General features: G+C 45.4%; 2 protein-coding genes across 5 annotated transcripts in view; both read left to right on the top strand.

The window, feature by feature from the left end:
• OSBPL2 (oxysterol binding protein like 2) overlaps positions 1 to 7,847 on the top strand; it is a 34,849-nt gene extending 27,002 nt beyond the window's left edge. For both annotated transcript variants that reach the window (XM_032126893.1, XM_032126894.1), the window contains 5 exons: positions 253 to 373; positions 2,215 to 2,343; positions 3,094 to 3,217; positions 3,871 to 3,961; positions 5,148 to 7,847. In XM_032126893.1, the coding sequence (XP_031982784.1) occupies positions 253 to 373; positions 2,215 to 2,343; positions 3,094 to 3,217; positions 3,871 to 3,961; positions 5,148 to 5,250 (568 nt within the window). In that variant the 3' untranslated portion in view covers positions 5,251 to 7,847. The remainder of the gene's footprint in view (positions 1 to 252; positions 374 to 2,214; positions 2,344 to 3,093; positions 3,218 to 3,870; positions 3,962 to 5,147) is intronic.
• Positions 7,848 to 8,912: 1,065 nt separating this feature from the next.
• On the top strand, positions 8,913 to 15,720 carry ADRM1 (adhesion regulating molecule 1). 3 transcript variants are annotated; one of them, XM_032127495.1, is made up of 10 exons: positions 8,913 to 8,997; positions 9,722 to 9,932; positions 10,180 to 10,296; positions 10,376 to 10,499; positions 10,928 to 11,014; positions 13,115 to 13,196; positions 13,426 to 13,655; positions 13,974 to 14,131; positions 14,775 to 14,877; positions 15,494 to 15,720. In XM_032127495.1, the coding sequence occupies exons 2-10, from the start codon at positions 9,723 to 9,725 to the stop codon at positions 15,598 to 15,600; spliced, it is 1,218 nt and encodes a 405-aa protein (XP_031983386.1). In that variant the 5' UTR covers positions 8,913 to 8,997; position 9,722; the 3' UTR covers positions 15,601 to 15,720. The 3 variants fall into 3 exon arrangements, with proteins under 3 accessions (XP_031983386.1, XP_031983388.1, XP_031983387.1); XM_032127496.1 differs by lacking the exon at positions 8,913 to 8,997 and adding an exon at positions 9,405 to 9,424; XM_032127497.1 differs by lacking the exon at positions 10,928 to 11,014.
• Positions 15,721 to 15,738: the final 18 nt, after the last annotated feature.

Raw genomic sequence — 15,738 nt, 5'->3', positions numbered from 1 at the left:
TTTAGCAGTGGCAAAAGCATGTGACTGTCATGAGGATCTGTTCTGGAGGGCTGGAATGAGCTGAAACCTTTTCTTTGCCTTATCAAACATCTGTGTTTTCTAAGAGTCACCCATTCTGTGAAATCTGCAAATAGAAACATAAAATGTGGTGAAGTAGGAAGCTGGGTATTTAATACAGATCAGAATCTGCAGGGCTAGGCTTAGAAGGCTCAGTAAGAAGGAAGAGCTCAGTGTCCTTTGCTTTCTCTGCAGCAGGAAGAAGCTGTGTGTGATCTATGGCAAGTGGACAGAATGTTTGTGGTGCACTGATCCCACCACATATGAGACCTACAAAAAGAGTGAGAAGAGAGGTGGTGAGCAGAAGAAGAAGTCGGTAAGGTGAAGGATTCTTTAGGGAGAAAAGATACTGAAATGTCAGAAATGAAATCAAAACCTCTTATTTAGGTGAATGAAGGGTTAAAACTTGTCATTTGGTAGGGGTTGGATGGGGCAGTGAGAAGGCACTTGGCACTTTGAGCTTTGCAGGCTGTAGTGTAAGCTGCTGGCATGGAAGGGAGCTCAGAGGAATGGTGTCTGCTGGAGATTAGTCAGTCATCAAATATCAACCCCCAAGCTGATGTTGTCCAGTCTTTGAATGAGGAGGGTGGCCCTACTGCCAACTCCAGCCGTAAAAGTACTAGGATTTGGGCAGGAAAAAGAATAATCATTTTGTTTAAGTCAGATACCCTTTTTGGTGATGCAGCTTTTCAGAATTCATGATGTAGAAAATCTTTACAACAAAGAGGTCTGGAAACATGCTTCATATTAAAGCAGTGTCAGGTAAGTTGCTGTCAAATCCTCAGTGTCATATAGAAAATGGGAAGTACTGTATGGTGCAGCAGAGGACTTTGGGTTTCCTGGTATCAACAGTTACTCATTGAAAATGAAAAGTTAAACAGAAGCTAATCTCTCGATGTTAAGAGGCTCAAACTTTAAAAGTATTCACATCAGAAGAATCTAGAGCAACAACAGGCCTTGCTTTTGCCTCTGTATTCCATCATGGTACAAGCTTATATTTTGACTTTTTTTAAAAATAATAAGATTCTGTTCATCTTAAGAAAATCAATTCTTTCTTTCTTTCCTTCCTTCCTTCCTTCCTGTTGAGACTATATTTAGATGGGGAACTGTCTAACAGTAAACTAGATGTTGACATGGAAAGTAGCCTAGAAGTGTCTTTTAGAATAATGAATACTCAAACCAAATTATTGAAATTAGACTCTTAACCATATGGAGCTGTTTTCTAGTGTATGAAACAGGCCCTGTTTAACCTAGTAGGGTATTTTTGAGTCAAACAAATGACCCATGTCAGAGAGGGCAGAAAGAAAATAGAAAGGGGGTGGGAGTGAGGAAAACTGTTACTGTCACTCCAGGATGTTATTGCCTCAAACTTCCCTTCTGGTTGTTGTGGTTTTCAATGGGTTCTCATGGTGAAATCCTCTAAAGTTCCACAATGCAGCTGTCTGTGTCCTGCAGCAGTCAGATTCTCTCAGATTCTGAGAGCAGCCTCCCGCACATTGGATTTTTATATGTGCAGCACAGCAGTGCAGCTGGTAACAAAGGAACTTTGAAGGAAAGACACTGTATTCATAAACTTAGGGACACAGTCTTCACAGTGAGAAAACTGGCAGTGATAATTGTGATTGGAGTCTGGATCATAGGAAATCAGACTGAAACGAGGGCCTGTCTTTTTTTAACCACACATCCAAATGTTTTGCAAATGATGAAGCAATACCCAAAAACAGGTCTGCCCTATTTATGACTTAAGAACTAACTTGGAAACTGGTTTAAATTTCAGTCTTGGCTCATTTGCACCTGAAGAAATAATGGTCATGTGAGGTGAAATTAAGCTATGGCATAGGATAGAAGGGGCAGCTGGAGAAAACACTTCTGAAAGACATGAATTTACTGTTATTACTGTTGCTGGGGGTTTTTTTTGAACAGATATTGAAGTTTCATTTAAGTGTTAGGAGACTATCTGGGGGTATTAGGAGCAAGACATAAAAATGGGAGGGACTGTATACAGAGTGAGGAAAAGCAAACAGGAGGGGTGAGGCAGAAGTACAGGAGTGTTCAGTGTCTCAAATGTGAACAGATTCTTCAACAGTCACTGCAGAATTCTAGATGAAACCATCCAATGTTCCTTTGTTCCTCTGCCAAATGTTATCTCTGTTTCAGAGTGAAGAAGATATTAAATCTGAAAATGATGAGGCTGATGATATGCCAGAGGTTCAAGACACGGTGCAGTTCATACCAGGCAGTAAATTGCTTTGGAGAATAAATTGTAGGCCACCAAACTCATCACAGGTAACTGTTCCTATCAGCCTGTGCCTTGCTCTTGCTGGTGACTTATCCAGGGGAGCATGAGTAATGGTCCAGGGAACCTTGTTGCAGTGTCACTCCTTGGCATAGGGCCAGGCTCTGGCAGTTCTTGCTGCAGCACTGAAATTACACTCCAAGAAGCTCTGCTTCAGTCCCGTGCTGAAAGCAGCCCTGCTGTGCCTGAGCTGGCACAAGGAATGCATGCTCTGAGTGCAGCTGGGAATCTGGGCACTTAGGTTAACCTTCCTGGGAGATCTTTGCACTGAGAGTGGCTAAAATATGGATACACATTCCCTTCTGCTGGCCCTGCTGTTCCAAGATAGGCTGCCACAGGCTGCAGTAACTGGGCAGCTGGATATTAATTTCCATAGTTTCAACGAGACTTTTTGGTCTTTTAGGTGTGGGTGGTTTTGTTTTGTTTTGCTTTTTCCTAAAAATCATGATGTTAAATATCAATACGGTAGAAAATCTGTCTTAATCCTCCAAAGTAAAGACTGCTTAAAAAATGAAAGCTGTGATTCTATCCCCATCTGCCCTTTCTTGTTCCTCCCCTCCAACAAAAAATGCAGCTGGTGTTGTATGAACCTAACCTTGCCTTTGGGGCAGCCAGTGGGAGAAGCTTTGACTCAGCAGTTTCTCTTGGAAGTGTTGTTTGTTGTATCCATTCACTGTGCTAGGGAACCTAGCACTGCTTTGCTGGAATAACTTGTGTGTTCTCTTTAATTTGCTTTTCAGATGTACAATTTCACCAGTTTTGCTGTGAGTCTCAATGAGCTGGAAAAGGGCATGGAAGCGACACTGGCTCCCACGGACTGCCGGCTACGTCCGGATATCAGGAACATGGAGAACGGGAACATGGGTGTGTGTTTGCTGCAGGAAGTACTGGCACATGAGTAAGGTTTGGGAGGCATGGCTGAAGGGAGGTCGATGCAGGAAACACTGCCCTCAGTTTCTCGTTCCCAGAGCAGCCTTAACTCTTTTTCATCCTGTGCAATGAACATTCTTTTGAATAGTGTATGATGTCTGTTTTCTCCCAGTAAAGCCTGGGAGAGCAGATGCGTCCCAGGTGGATCCCAGGGCTGCTATCCTGTGCTATGGTGTGTTTGCATGTTTGTTAGCTTGGGAGGAGCTGCAGACGTGCTCCACTTGCTCTGGAGTTTGTCTGGAGAGACATGTGGTGAGCAGACATGCTCTGCTGCTCTGCTGTTTGTCAGAGGAAACACATGGCCAAATACTGAAAAAAATCACTCTCATGTCTAATCTGAGTTTGTTCCTGCTGTCTCAGTACAGTGTTTCTGAGAGATAAAACACTAGCATTTCAGTTTCAGCTCTGTGTTTGTAGCAGCAACTTTTCTGAAATGAGTTTGAGGGTTTTGTTGCCTGAGACTGTGTACAGCAAATGATTTCTCGTGCTTAAATGAGCTCTATTTTATTTCTCTCGTCTTTCCTGTGTTTTCTGCATTTTTGTTTTTGTTTTGCTAAGTAACCAATTTCTCTTGAAACATTGATTAGATGTGGCAAGCAAAGAGAAGGAGAGACTAGAAGAGAAACAAAGAGCTGCTCGCAAGGAGCGTGCGAAAGACGAGGTGGAGTGGCACACACGGTAAGGGGCAAGGAAGGGGGAATTTGTTGAAGCTTGGAATAGCTGGATACTCTGCTTGAATTGTTTTTACTCAGGACAGCATGTGTCTGATTGCTTCCATGACAGCGCAATTTGTAGTGTCACTGAAAGCATTGTTGGGTCAACAATTAAATATGTAGCTGGAAGCCAAAATTGCTGATAAGTCTGTCCTGGACAAATTATCTAATAATAAATGCTGAAACCTATCATAATTAAATACTGTGGTAATGCTATGCTGGATTTTTTTTTTTTTTTTTAAACCTACAGAGGTAATGTTTTTGTTAGAATTAATAAAATGTTAAGTGTCATCTCTCCTTTAACCAATTCCTGTCCAGCTTTTGGTAGTTGAGCAAGACATTGTGGCCCTCTAGGGCCTTTTATTTTCACACTTTCTGTATTTTTTGGCTTGGATACTTCAGAAATTGCTTTTTTGATTGCATATTCAAGTGATTTCTGAGTCACAGAGTGCATCAGGGAGAGATGTGTGATTTGGCTGCTGCTCCCACAGGGTGCTTTTCACAGCTGCTAGTGCTGGGCAGTCAAGTGTGTGCTCATGGCCAGTCGCTGCAGTTGCCTCCTTCAAAGGCAAGAACTTTGGGATGCTCCATGATTTTATGAAATTCAGAAGAGAAAGCATTCTTTTCCCAAAGCCTGGAGGAGCAGCTACAGATTAGTTCCAGTTAATGCCTTGAAAAATCTCTTCCAGAGAATATAAAATTGGTTTTGGTCAACGTGGTTAAAAAGCGAGCAGCTGTTGATGTTCTTGGCAGGGCATAGCTCCATAGAACAGAAACTGTTTCTTCTTCGGGCAAATTTCCAAAAATGATTGTGTAACTGATTTAGCATCCTTTTAAAGTAAAAATTAATATATATAGAGTATCGATGTTATTTTTACTTTGAATAGGACAGCAATTTTAAAATCCATTCCATACTCGACTTTATGCTAAAAAAAAAGGCGCTCTACAAGGTGGTGATAATTGTGTAGGAAGTTCAATGTTTTTCATGTTCAGAATATTTCCTGAGAATTTTTTTGATAAGAAATACCAGTGTATTTTTAGAACGTTTTGTGAAGGAAGCAATGTTGGGATTTTTTTCCCTTTTAATAACTGTTCAGTCTGTTCGCTTTTTTCTTTTATTGTTTCTCTTCTTTTTCTTTTTTGTGTTACAGATGGTTTCATCAAGGCACTAACCCATACACTGGGACTCCAGATTGGCTGTACTCAGGTGGCTATTTTGATAGAAATTTCTCAGACTGTCCAGACATATATTGAGATTCCAGAACTAATTGCTCATCTCATCCGGACATCTAGTTACTAGATTTCATTCCAAGCCAGTTACTCTGGTTTTGTTGATAGCAAAAACCAGCTTTTCTAAGTCAATTTTAACAGAAATTCTATCAGTCAACAATCAATGATTTAATTATGACTAATGTTGGATTGCCAAATATTTAAATACTGTTGCGCTCATTCCATAAAGCTGCACCTGGAATCATCAAGTTTTCACTAATTTTCAGAGGGACCTTTGGTTCTCCATTTCCTCCCCTAGTTTCTCTGGCAGGAGGATACGCTGTATCCGTAGAGCACATAACATCCTTGAAAACTACGTAAGTTAAATAAAATAGAGGTAATATCCTTGTTACTTAGTACAGTAGTGAAGAAGCTGAAGTTTTTGGCACTCGGAGCAGGGATGAAAAGCCAACATGGTACCAATAGGATCAAACCCAGTCCTGTCACACTCCCCATACTGTATGTAGCACTCCCTGGAGATGGGAGCTCTCGGCCCCCTTCCCAACAATTCCATAACTGAGAGACCTGGGACACAAAACCCAGCCTGAGCCTCTCATACTGTAGTTGTCTGTTACAGAGTCTTCACAACTTTGGGACACTGTGAGCATTAAACTGTATACCTGTGATAAATCCCATAGAGCATACCTTAGGAGAAGGGAAGGGCACACCCGAAATGTGCTTTTCCTGAGGTCAAATGCTGTTCTTACCATAGGAGGAGCTTCGGAAGCAATAGCAGGAATGTTGAGGTGGTTACAATGTACAATATATTGCTTGCTACCACTTGGAGGCTTAACTCTTCTGCACTACCTTTGGCAGCTTTGGCACTGTGAATGCTTCTAGACTAAACTTTCCTTTGGAAGCACTTCCGTGTGTGTATCCACACAGGTTCATGTTTTGGGGAAGTTTTGGTTTGCATGTTTCTCATTATTAGGTCATGTCTGTTTTGTATGTTGTGAAAAAGCAGAATCAATTTAAAGCTTTGGCAGAGTTATACCTATTACAAGTTTCCTGTGAGCACGTGATGTCAAAAAATGGGATGGTTTTTTTTTTTTGTTCCATATCAAACCATCAAAGCCGTATAATACTGAAAATAATCAATTACTGAACTGATGCATTCATTTTCTTTCAAGTGGTACACTTCAGGGGCAGGGTGGGGAGAGAGGCTTGAAAAATTAGGTCCAGTAATCAAAACTGATCCTAATGTTGCTGCTTCTTCTATGAAAGTTTTTAATTGAGTAACCAGGCGAAAATGGAGAGCGGCTGTGCTGCTGTGAAGTTTACAGTAATTTAGAAATTGTTGCTGTTAAGTGCCAGCAACATGAGGAGTTCAAGAAAGAACTGGTCTGTTTAATGTCCAAAACATCTGGGATTTCATCCAGAAAGTAGATTTTTGAAGTGTTTCTCTCTTAGCCACAGGATTAAACAGCAAAGGAAAATTAACATATTTATAGAGAAATTCTTCTGTCAAGTCATGTGTACAACAATTAGATTAAATTTGGGGGAAATTTAGTTGTCTTCATTGGAAAAACAAGAGAAGCTGTAAAACTTCAAAGCAGTAAGGAAGGACATCATCTGAATCTTGTTCATGGCAACTTGATTCTGTTGCCAAAATTTGTACCTTGTGTTGATGGAAATCCTCAGAACTTGAGCTGGACGTAGTGGCACAGTTGGGGTTGTGTTTGTTCCTAGTAAGGGCACAGACACTTCTGTAAAGACAGTGCTGCTCCACATGGAACAGCATAAAAATAGTTTTGGTAAAAACCTGAGCTGTAATGACAGTGTCAGGCAGTGTAACCCCCCTTTCCAAACTCGCTGCACGTGCCATAGGGAATTTTTTGTTAGGTGAGGATTGAAAGGAATCACATATTAGACCAGTGGGAGTTTAAAACTTGCTTACACTACATAGGATGTTTAATGCTGGAGTGGTGTTTTTAAAGCAATGCATATAAATAGAAATTGCCTGAATGGAAAAAAAACTGTACAGATGTTCTGTTTCTAAGAGGAGGTGTACAGGTTAGCATCCCTTTTGTCTAAGCCAGGATTTAAATTCTAAGACCTAAAGCCTTGTCATTATGTGAAAGCATGAAACAATTGTACCAATGTGTTTAATCCAAACTTCAGTATAGAATCTTCATGGGATATAAAAAGAAACTGGGAACATTTCCAATGTAAAAACACTTCATTAGTTACATCTTCACCCTCTTCTCCCCTTTCTTTAGTCTAAAGCTTTCAGTAAAATTTCAGATTAGTTCCAAATCCATTCTTCTAATTTATTGTTCTTCATTAGCAACACTTCCAGAACCCTTTCCCTGCACTGCCCACATGGCTCTGCTTGGCCAGCCCTGGCATTCCTAATGCTCTCAAAGTCCAAAAGTTTTATTTTCGATGCAGATCTTGCCTCAGTAGTTTACGTGTCAAAACATTAATAACTTTGCACCTTTTGAAAGAATGTCACTTTTATAACTTGATTAAACACTGTATATAAGATAACTGTGTTAGTATATGTTAATACAGCTACATAGAGAAACCAGCTAGAAAGAAATTATAATAAATACTTAATAAATACCTTTTGGGCCTCTGGATGGTGGCCGAGATTTTTGTGAGACTCCTACAGAGCAGCTGGCAGGGGGGGAGGAGGACTCTGGCTTTGCTCTGCCAGCTCTGGGGCTGTACCTTAATTTTATTGTGATGTTCACTGGACAAAGATGGTTTAAATTGGAGCTTTGGACACCTCCAGCCCTGGGTGGAGGTGTCCAGCCCTGGGGGACTCTGTTCCTCAGCACCTTTGCCCTGCAGTCCGTGGGGTGGTTGGGGTGCAGGACAGCGAGGGCTGTGCGCTGCCGGCCGTGCTGGGCTGGAAACCTGCAGTGGCTGGGAATTGGCATCGGGAACAGCCTTGGGAATGCTCCCAGCACTAAGACCTCACGTTGGTGCGATGGTGGAGAGGCCCTGTGCGAGCTGGAGCTGGGGAGAGAGTGGACTTCTGGTAAAAAATGTTATAAACGTGAAAGCTGACTTTGTACAGCATTTGTGTCTTGGATGTGACATCCTGTTGTAAATGGGGAGCAGCTTTTCACACATCCAGCATTTATAGAGTTCTTGTCACCCGATTAATCACCGGATTAATGACAGGAATAATTTATCCTAGATCACCCAGAGAGAAGAGAACTAATGAGAAGTATTTATTCTTGTTTAATAATTAAAAACAATTTCCCAGTAAAATTTTCACCGAAAACTGCTTTAAAAAACAAACCCAAGACTCTTTCCCATAGCTGCTGCTCCTGTTGGGAATACACCGCCGGCCCCTTGGAAACACCTGGGATTTGGGTCAGGAAAGCAATACTGAAATACTGTGAGGCAACCCGGGCTTTGGGCATGGGCCCGGCCCGCCTCCGTGGAAGGATTGAGTTTTTGTAACCATTCCCTGCCTGTGCCGGGAATAAAAGTGTGGTTGGAGGCGCGCTGGCCCTGGGCTGTACGGTGCTGAGGATGGAGCAGGGGCTGAGGGATGGGATGGGGGTGAGGGTGTCGTGAGGGGTTGGGGGGGGGGGGGGGGCGCCGCCATGTTCCGTGACACAGCAGGGGCGCCTCGCACCGCCCCCTTTGATTGACAGTCGCGCCAGCCAATCGCGCGGAGCCGCGGCCGCGCGCGCCCCGCGCGGGGCGGGGTTCCGGCGCGCGGGGCAGGAAGAGCTGAGGCGGCGGCGGCGGAGGAGGAGGAGGAGGCTGAAGGTACCGGTCGGGACCCGCCGCGGCACCCCCGGGACCCCTCGCCCAACGGCGGCCGGGCTGGGGGTCTCCTTCCGGGCAAAACCGGGGGGGAAGGCGGCACGGCGTCCTCGGGGGGCCCGGCAGAAGATCGCGGCCTCTGGGCGGGCGGGGGGTGCCCGGGCCGGCCCGCGAGCCCCCCCCGCCCCGGCTCCGCTCCGGTTGTTGCCCAGCGGCGGGCCCGGGGCTGGCTGCGCTGTGAGCCCAGCGCGACCCCGGGAACAGCCGCACTGTCCCACGGGGCCGGCCGGGCCCGCCATCGCCGCCAGGCCCGCGGGTCGGGCACTGCGGGAGCCGAGGGCCGGGGGGTCGCCGTGAGAGTCAGTCGAGCACGGGGCAGCCTGCGGGGCTCTGCGGGGCTCTGCGGGGGTGCTGGAGCCGCAGTCTGAAGGTACAGCAGGGCTTCCTGCTTTGAACCACGGTTCGAACTGAAGAAGGAAGCGCTGGGGGACGTTGGCTTCATTTTCAAGTGCCTCAGCACACGGGCTTTACTTTATTAGTGGAAGGCTGTAGAGCCGCCTGTCTTCATCCAGGGTTCCACTTTAGCTCAGTTGAATCACTCTGGAATTCTGCTGGCAGTGGGACAGATTGCTTTTGTGAAGCCACCTGGTAAAAGTTGAAATTTGATATTGGGAAGGGAGGATGTGGGAAGGTTTCTCATCACACCTGCTGCTCTCTCTCTTTCCAGGATGTCTTCAGGTGCATTATTTCCAAGCCTGGTGCCAGGCTCTCGTGGCTCCTCGAGCAAATACCTGGTGGAGTTTCGGGCAGGGAAGATGTCCTTGAAAGGCAGCACTGTAACTCCAGACAAGAGAAAAGGCCTTGTTTACATCCAGCAAACCGATGATTCCCTCATTCACTTCTGCTGGAAGGACAGGACTTCAGGCAACGTGGAGGATGTGAGTATGAGGTTGTGTTTCAGTGCTGAGGTGTTGCGTCATGTTCTGATCTGCTGGCGCTGTGGAAAGAGCTCCTTCAGGACAAATTAGGGTGAGAATGTCACTGACAGACTTGCACTTCCATGTCCTCTCTGCAGTGAGGAGCAGATGGAAGAAAGCTGGTGGAGGAGGGCAGAGGGCTTTGGTAGGTGAAAAGGAATGTTGATGTATTTTCTCAAACATTTGTTTCTTCTGACACACTTTCCAGGATTTGATTATTTTTCCTGATGACTGTGAGTTCAAGAGAGTCCCGCAGTGCACCACGGGCCGTGTGTATGTATTGAAGTTCAAGGCAGGATCAAAACGACTCTTCTTTTGGATGCAGGTTTGTGGGAAGCCAATGACAAAGGTCTTGGATCAAAATACCCCCAGTATGACTCATACCAAGAGCAATTCTCTTGCAGGAGCCGAAGACAGACAAGGATGAGGAGCACTGCCGTAAGGTGAATGAGTATCTCAACAATCCCCCCATGCCAGGGGCACTGGGTGGGAATGCCAGTGGAGGCCACGAGCTCTCAGCGCTAGGAGGTACAGTCCATTCTCTGCTTCTTCACGTCAGAGGCTTTTTTTTTTTTTTAAATTTATGTCTAGAATAAGCCCTTAAGAGTTCCCTAGGAAGAAATCCCTGATGGCTAAGGAGGGTGAGCTGGGGACAATGTTGATACAGAAGCGTAAATGTGCTTTTAGCAGAATAAACTGTGCTGTTAAAATAGGTGTAGGCTGAAAGTTAAGACTGCCAGGAGAAATCTCTTTGTTTCCAGTAGATTCTCTGGAGTCTTATCTCTCTCTATGAAGCCAAGTTACATTTATCTTTTATGAAGATCATGAATCAGTAAACACTTGAAACTGTTTTTCCATACAGAATGTGATGCCAATTAATCTCCTGCTGTTTGAGCCGGAGTGCTGTGAAAAAAACTATGTGAATATGTTGTGTTTCAGAATGTTTTTGTTTTTAGGTGAGGGTGGCTTGCAAAGCCTTCTTGGAAACATGAGCCATAACCAGCTCATGCAGCTGATCGGACCAACGGGCTTAGGAGGACTTGGTAAAATGCTTTAATATCTTTATGCCAAAATGGTATTTTCTCCTGCCAGGTTAAATCTTACCTGACAATATTTTCAAGTAGTGCTATTGATCTCAATAGCGCTTCTTTCACGTGAGAAGGCAAGGCCCTGCCTCAGAGATGAGCTCAGGGACAGAAAAAGGGTACCAGATTCTACACAGCACTCATCTCAGGGCTTGATCTGCGAGGAACCTTGGTTCTGCTCCTTGCTGCACTGAATCTTCTGCTTTTTTTTTCCCGTGTGTTTTTCTACTCCTTTTCTTCCTCCTAAATATTCACTGGAGCAGGGGCCAAAAACCAGTGATTTGTTCCTGGTGAATGTGCTGGTTACCAGGCTGTAGGGTTGCTTGTGTTGTCTCTGATTCAGTGAATATTTGTGTGCAAAGTAAAAAGAGTTCAAAAAGAAGGTTGGAGTGGTCCCACACCACAACACTCCCCAGTCAGAGGAGCAAGGCTCAGGGCAGGGATGTCTCTCCTGGGCGGCCCTGGGGAGAGCTGGAATCACTGGTTGCTGAAGGGGCTGAGGGGTGTGTTGGAGTCCCTGCTGTGGTCTGTTCTCAATGCTATCTGTGCTCCAGGAGCATTTTCTGAGAGGTCAGACCCTTGAGTGTAAGTAGGCAAAGGAACACAGATGGCAGTGACTCAGGTTCTGTGCTTAAGCTCAGAAGTCCGTTTTTGTGGATCTGGCTGGTGTCTTTTTCGCTTCAGATGCAAGTCATTGGTGGGATATTCAGATGCAAATCTCATGTTAGTGTTGGAAGGTTCTGGCCTTTTAGGATGTGTTTGGAAATGATCTTCCTCTTGAAGCTTCACCTAATCCTGAGACTGTTCTCCTTTTCTCAACACTTCTCCTCAGCAATTCTTCTTTCTTTGCGTTTACATCCAGCCGTAAGTGAAACTGACATGTAACAGAAAGAGAACCATCTGCTTGCCTCTGCAAACAGTAGTTGTGGTGAATCCCTGGGGATCATTTCCCCTGGGAGTGTTGTCTTCTTCACATCTGGTTTGCATCTCTTGGGGCTCTGCAGAGCTCCAAAGGAGCTCTCTTGCTCCTAGGTCACTTCTACCATGAAATGGAGCAGAGCAGTGTGTGGTGCAGCCAGGTGAGCCTTACCTTCCATGCCTGCTGTAGGGGAAGCTGTGGGATGAGTGACAGGAAGTGTTGGTTCCATGGGATTGTTCCTGTACAAGGAGGGACTGACCTGCATGGTCTGCAGCTGCAGTTGGCCATGGGTTTGCTCACGGAGTGCTGTTGTTCTGTCCTCTGTTCCCAGATGCTCCCAAAGGTGGGTGAGAAATGCAGGTGCTTTGTGTGTATAATCAGGTGTGGTGCAAGGACCCACTGATGGGAGGCATTTGATAAATGGAGCATTTGGCTGCTGTGGCTCAAAGGAGTTGTGGGGGGACAGTCGAGTCCCTGACAACTCTGGGGGGCCCAGCAGCCAGGCCTTTTCCCAGCTGAGGTTCTTGACCCTGCAATAAGTCCTTGGTAGTTTGGATGTGTGATGGAGGAGGCCGATTCTGGTTTCTTTGGCATAGGGGTGTTGGTTTCCTGCTGGCTGCTCCCCTGGGAGCACTTGGTGCGTGGAGCTGTCCTTCCTTTGCCTGTGAAGTGTTTAACAGCTTGGCTGATTCTGTTCCTGCATCTTTGCGTTAGGTTTGAAGCTGCAAACCCCTGGTCTGTGGGTAGAGAGTGGTGGCAACTCAAAGACGCCTCTGGGATCTTCTGCTGGGGGCCTTGGCTTTAAAGTCCATAGAAAAGTTGGATTTTTGGGATAGCAGATGAGAGGAGAGGGCTGTGATGCAATGATGTACGTACGGCACAAACCGAAGTAACTTCATCCTTGTGTACACCTAGAAATTGAGTCATTTCTGAGATGTTCAGCTCTCTAATGGGGATGCAAGATCAGAAAACAAGATTCTGTTAAGGACATGGGAGGGTGGGTTGGGCTCTTTCACCCCCTCCTCTATTTTACCAAATAAAACCTCTCAGGTACAAGAGCAGCCTCTCCAGAGAAGAGAGGTGCAGAAAACCTGAAGAAATAAATGTCTAAACCTGTTCTTCTTTTATGTTTATGGAAGGTGGGCTGGGCGCGCTGACGGGGCCTGGGCTGGCCAGTCTGCTCGGGAGTGGGGGACCCCCGACCAGCAGCTCATCATCAAGGTAGGAGGCCTCGTGTGCCTTGGGCCTGCGGGGCTTTTGTAATGTGAACTTGCCACTTCTGGGGGAGGAATCATGGCTTATTGAATGGGGAGTATGGGGGGAATCAAGGCTGCTTATTACCTCTCTAAAATGAGGTAGGAGTTTTTCATATTGGAAGGGTTTGAAAAGAAGCTTTTCGGAATACAAGAGGTTTTTGCAGGGAATTAATTATCTTAATTATCTTGCCCAGCTCTCGCAGCCAGTCGGCTGCAGTGACTCCATCTTCCACGACTTCTTCCACCCGTGTAACGCCTGCCCCGTCCGTTCCTGCGGCTGCCTCCGTGACCAGTCCCAGCCCCGTTCCCAGTTCGGGTAATGGAACCAGCTCAGCCACAAGCCCAACCCAGCCCATTCAATTGAGTGACCTTCAGAACATTTTAGCTACTATGAATGTGCCATCTGGAGCAGGAGGACAGCAAGGTAACAGTGTTCTGGCCAGGCAGCTGTTGGATCCAGGAGTCCTTTGGAGCTGTTTTACTGTCCTGTCCTGTTCCACATTGGTTTGAAAGGTCTCTTAATTTTTTTGTTCCTGTTTTTTGTTGGTTTTTTTTTTATTTCAGTGCTGTTCTTGGCTGCTTCAGGAGACTTACTCTCACTCCAAAACTGAGAGGAAGAAAAGATGGTGGCAGTGTGCTAATAAGTTTTAATACTCAGACCCTGACTAGATAATTTGATTTACATGACAAAACCAGGGGGTTTTGGGTGTAGTTTAATGGTCTACCCTTTGTTTTCTCCTAGTGGATCTGGCAGCTGTTCTGACTCCCGAGATCATGGCTCCCATCCTGGCCAATGCTGAAGTTCAGGAGCGATTGATGCCTTACCTTCCCTCAGGGGAATCCCTGCCGCAGACTGCGGAAGAGATCCAGAACACCCTGACGTCTCCTCAGTTCCAGCAGGTAGATGCCTGGCTCTGGGGAGAAGTGCGCTTCTCCTTCCTCCTGATTCACCTTGCCCTGCTTTTCCAGGTTTCTGGCACTGTTCAAAGTGGGAAGTTGCTCAGTACAAGTGGAAGGGAGGAGGGACATGGTTTAATGGAGCACCAGCTCTTCTTTCCTGCAGTCACTCAAGGGCAGATGGGAATGGTTTTTACTTTTTCTTCTGGAGCTGGGCTTTACCTTTCTCTTCACTATAAATGCTCTGTGGCAAATGACAGGAGTAGTAGCAGATTCATTATTCCCTTTCAACAAGTGGCTCCTTAAAGGTAATTTCAGGTGACTGAAAGGAAGTGATGCTCATGGTTATCGCACTACATCCCTTGAAACACCAGTCTGTAATTCCAGGATACTGTGATAAAAGCTGGTGTCTTACAGAACTGATTGAAATTTGTCAATTTGCAAAATTTCAGTTGCTTAAATGATTTAGATTGAACTGTAGCAACTTCCATGCAGACAAAAGGAAGTGAGGGACATTTAATTGGTGATTATTTTATTGCATATCTGTTCCCAAGCCCTGCCCTGACAGGACTGCTCTCCTCCTGGGGTTACTGCTGCGGGAATCTGATGCAAACTTTCTTTTGATGCTGTTGACTCCAATTCACAGGCTTTGAGCATGTTCAGTGCTGCCTTAGCTTCAGGACAGCTGGGCCCACTCATGAGCCAGTTTGGGCTACCTGCAGAGGCAGTAGATGCAGCAAATAAAGGCGGTGAGTGCTGTTGCTGGTGGGAGCAGGATGGAGGGGGTTGTTGGGGGTGTTGGCACTGCACACAACCACTGAGTGTGGGGTGTAAGGATCAGCTTCTCTCTGACTCTCAAGAGGTGACTCTTGCACTGATGTTTACAAGGAAAGGGCAGGTGCTATTCCCAGCAGACACAGAGTGAGGTGTGATGTGCAGTTAGAGAAGTTGGGGTTCTGCAGAGATGTGTTGGCCTTGTTTTCCTGCTAGAGATTCAAAGGACTCTGGAGGTGTCACAGTCACCTTATTCAGGAATGCCTTTCTTGTTGGAGTCTTTAATGATTCACCTGAAATCAGTGAACAGTCAGGGCCAGCTCTGGGGGAGGGGGGTTTCCCTTTTCCATAATGAGCTTTTAGCATCCCTCCCATTACTGCAGGAATTCTGGTCTTAGGATGCCCATGCACAGTGAAAGTGCATAAAATCCTGTGTCAGAGAGATCTGGATCTGTGTTACTATTTAAAATTTTCCTCCCTGCTAATTCATACTAAAGCAACTGTCTGCTTTCTAAGTAATGAAGCTTTAACCTTGTGTGGACAATGAGCTCCAGCCCAGGAACTGCAATAACTTGTGTTTTTAACTTCTAGATGTAGAAGCCTTTGCCAAAGCCATGCAGAACAGTGTCAAATCAGACCAAAAGGAAGGAGACTCTAAGGACAAGAAAGATGAAGAGGAAGATATGAGTTTAGATTAAGTTATTTGCTCTTCCTTACAGATATTCCTAGATACTAACTTAAGCAACTGCAGTAGGATTACTAACTTCATATTATGCTTATATAAATCTACAAATAAAGGAATTTTCTTTTATCTGCCATACTGTTCCTTCCAATCT

Source organism: Corvus moneduloides, chromosome 17, assembly GCF_009650955.1.
Source record: "Corvus moneduloides isolate bCorMon1 chromosome 17, bCorMon1.pri, whole genome shotgun sequence".
NCBI lineage: Eukaryota > Metazoa > Chordata > Aves > Passeriformes > Corvidae > Corvus > Corvus moneduloides.
This window is presented reverse-complemented; position numbering and strand designations above follow the sequence as displayed.

Coding starts and splice junctions, on each gene's coding strand:
- ADRM1 (XM_032127495.1), top strand. CDS start 9,723: ATGTCTTCAGGTGCATTATTTCCAAGCCTGGTGCCAGGCTCTCGTGGC. Junction 9,933..10,179: donor CTTCAGGCAACGTGGAGGAT/GTGAGTATGAGG, acceptor CACACTTTCCAG/GATTTGATTATTTTTCCTGA. Junction 13,656..13,973: donor TGGAGCAGGAGGACAGCAAG/GTAACAGTGTTC, acceptor GTTTTCTCCTAG/TGGATCTGGCAGCTGTTCTG.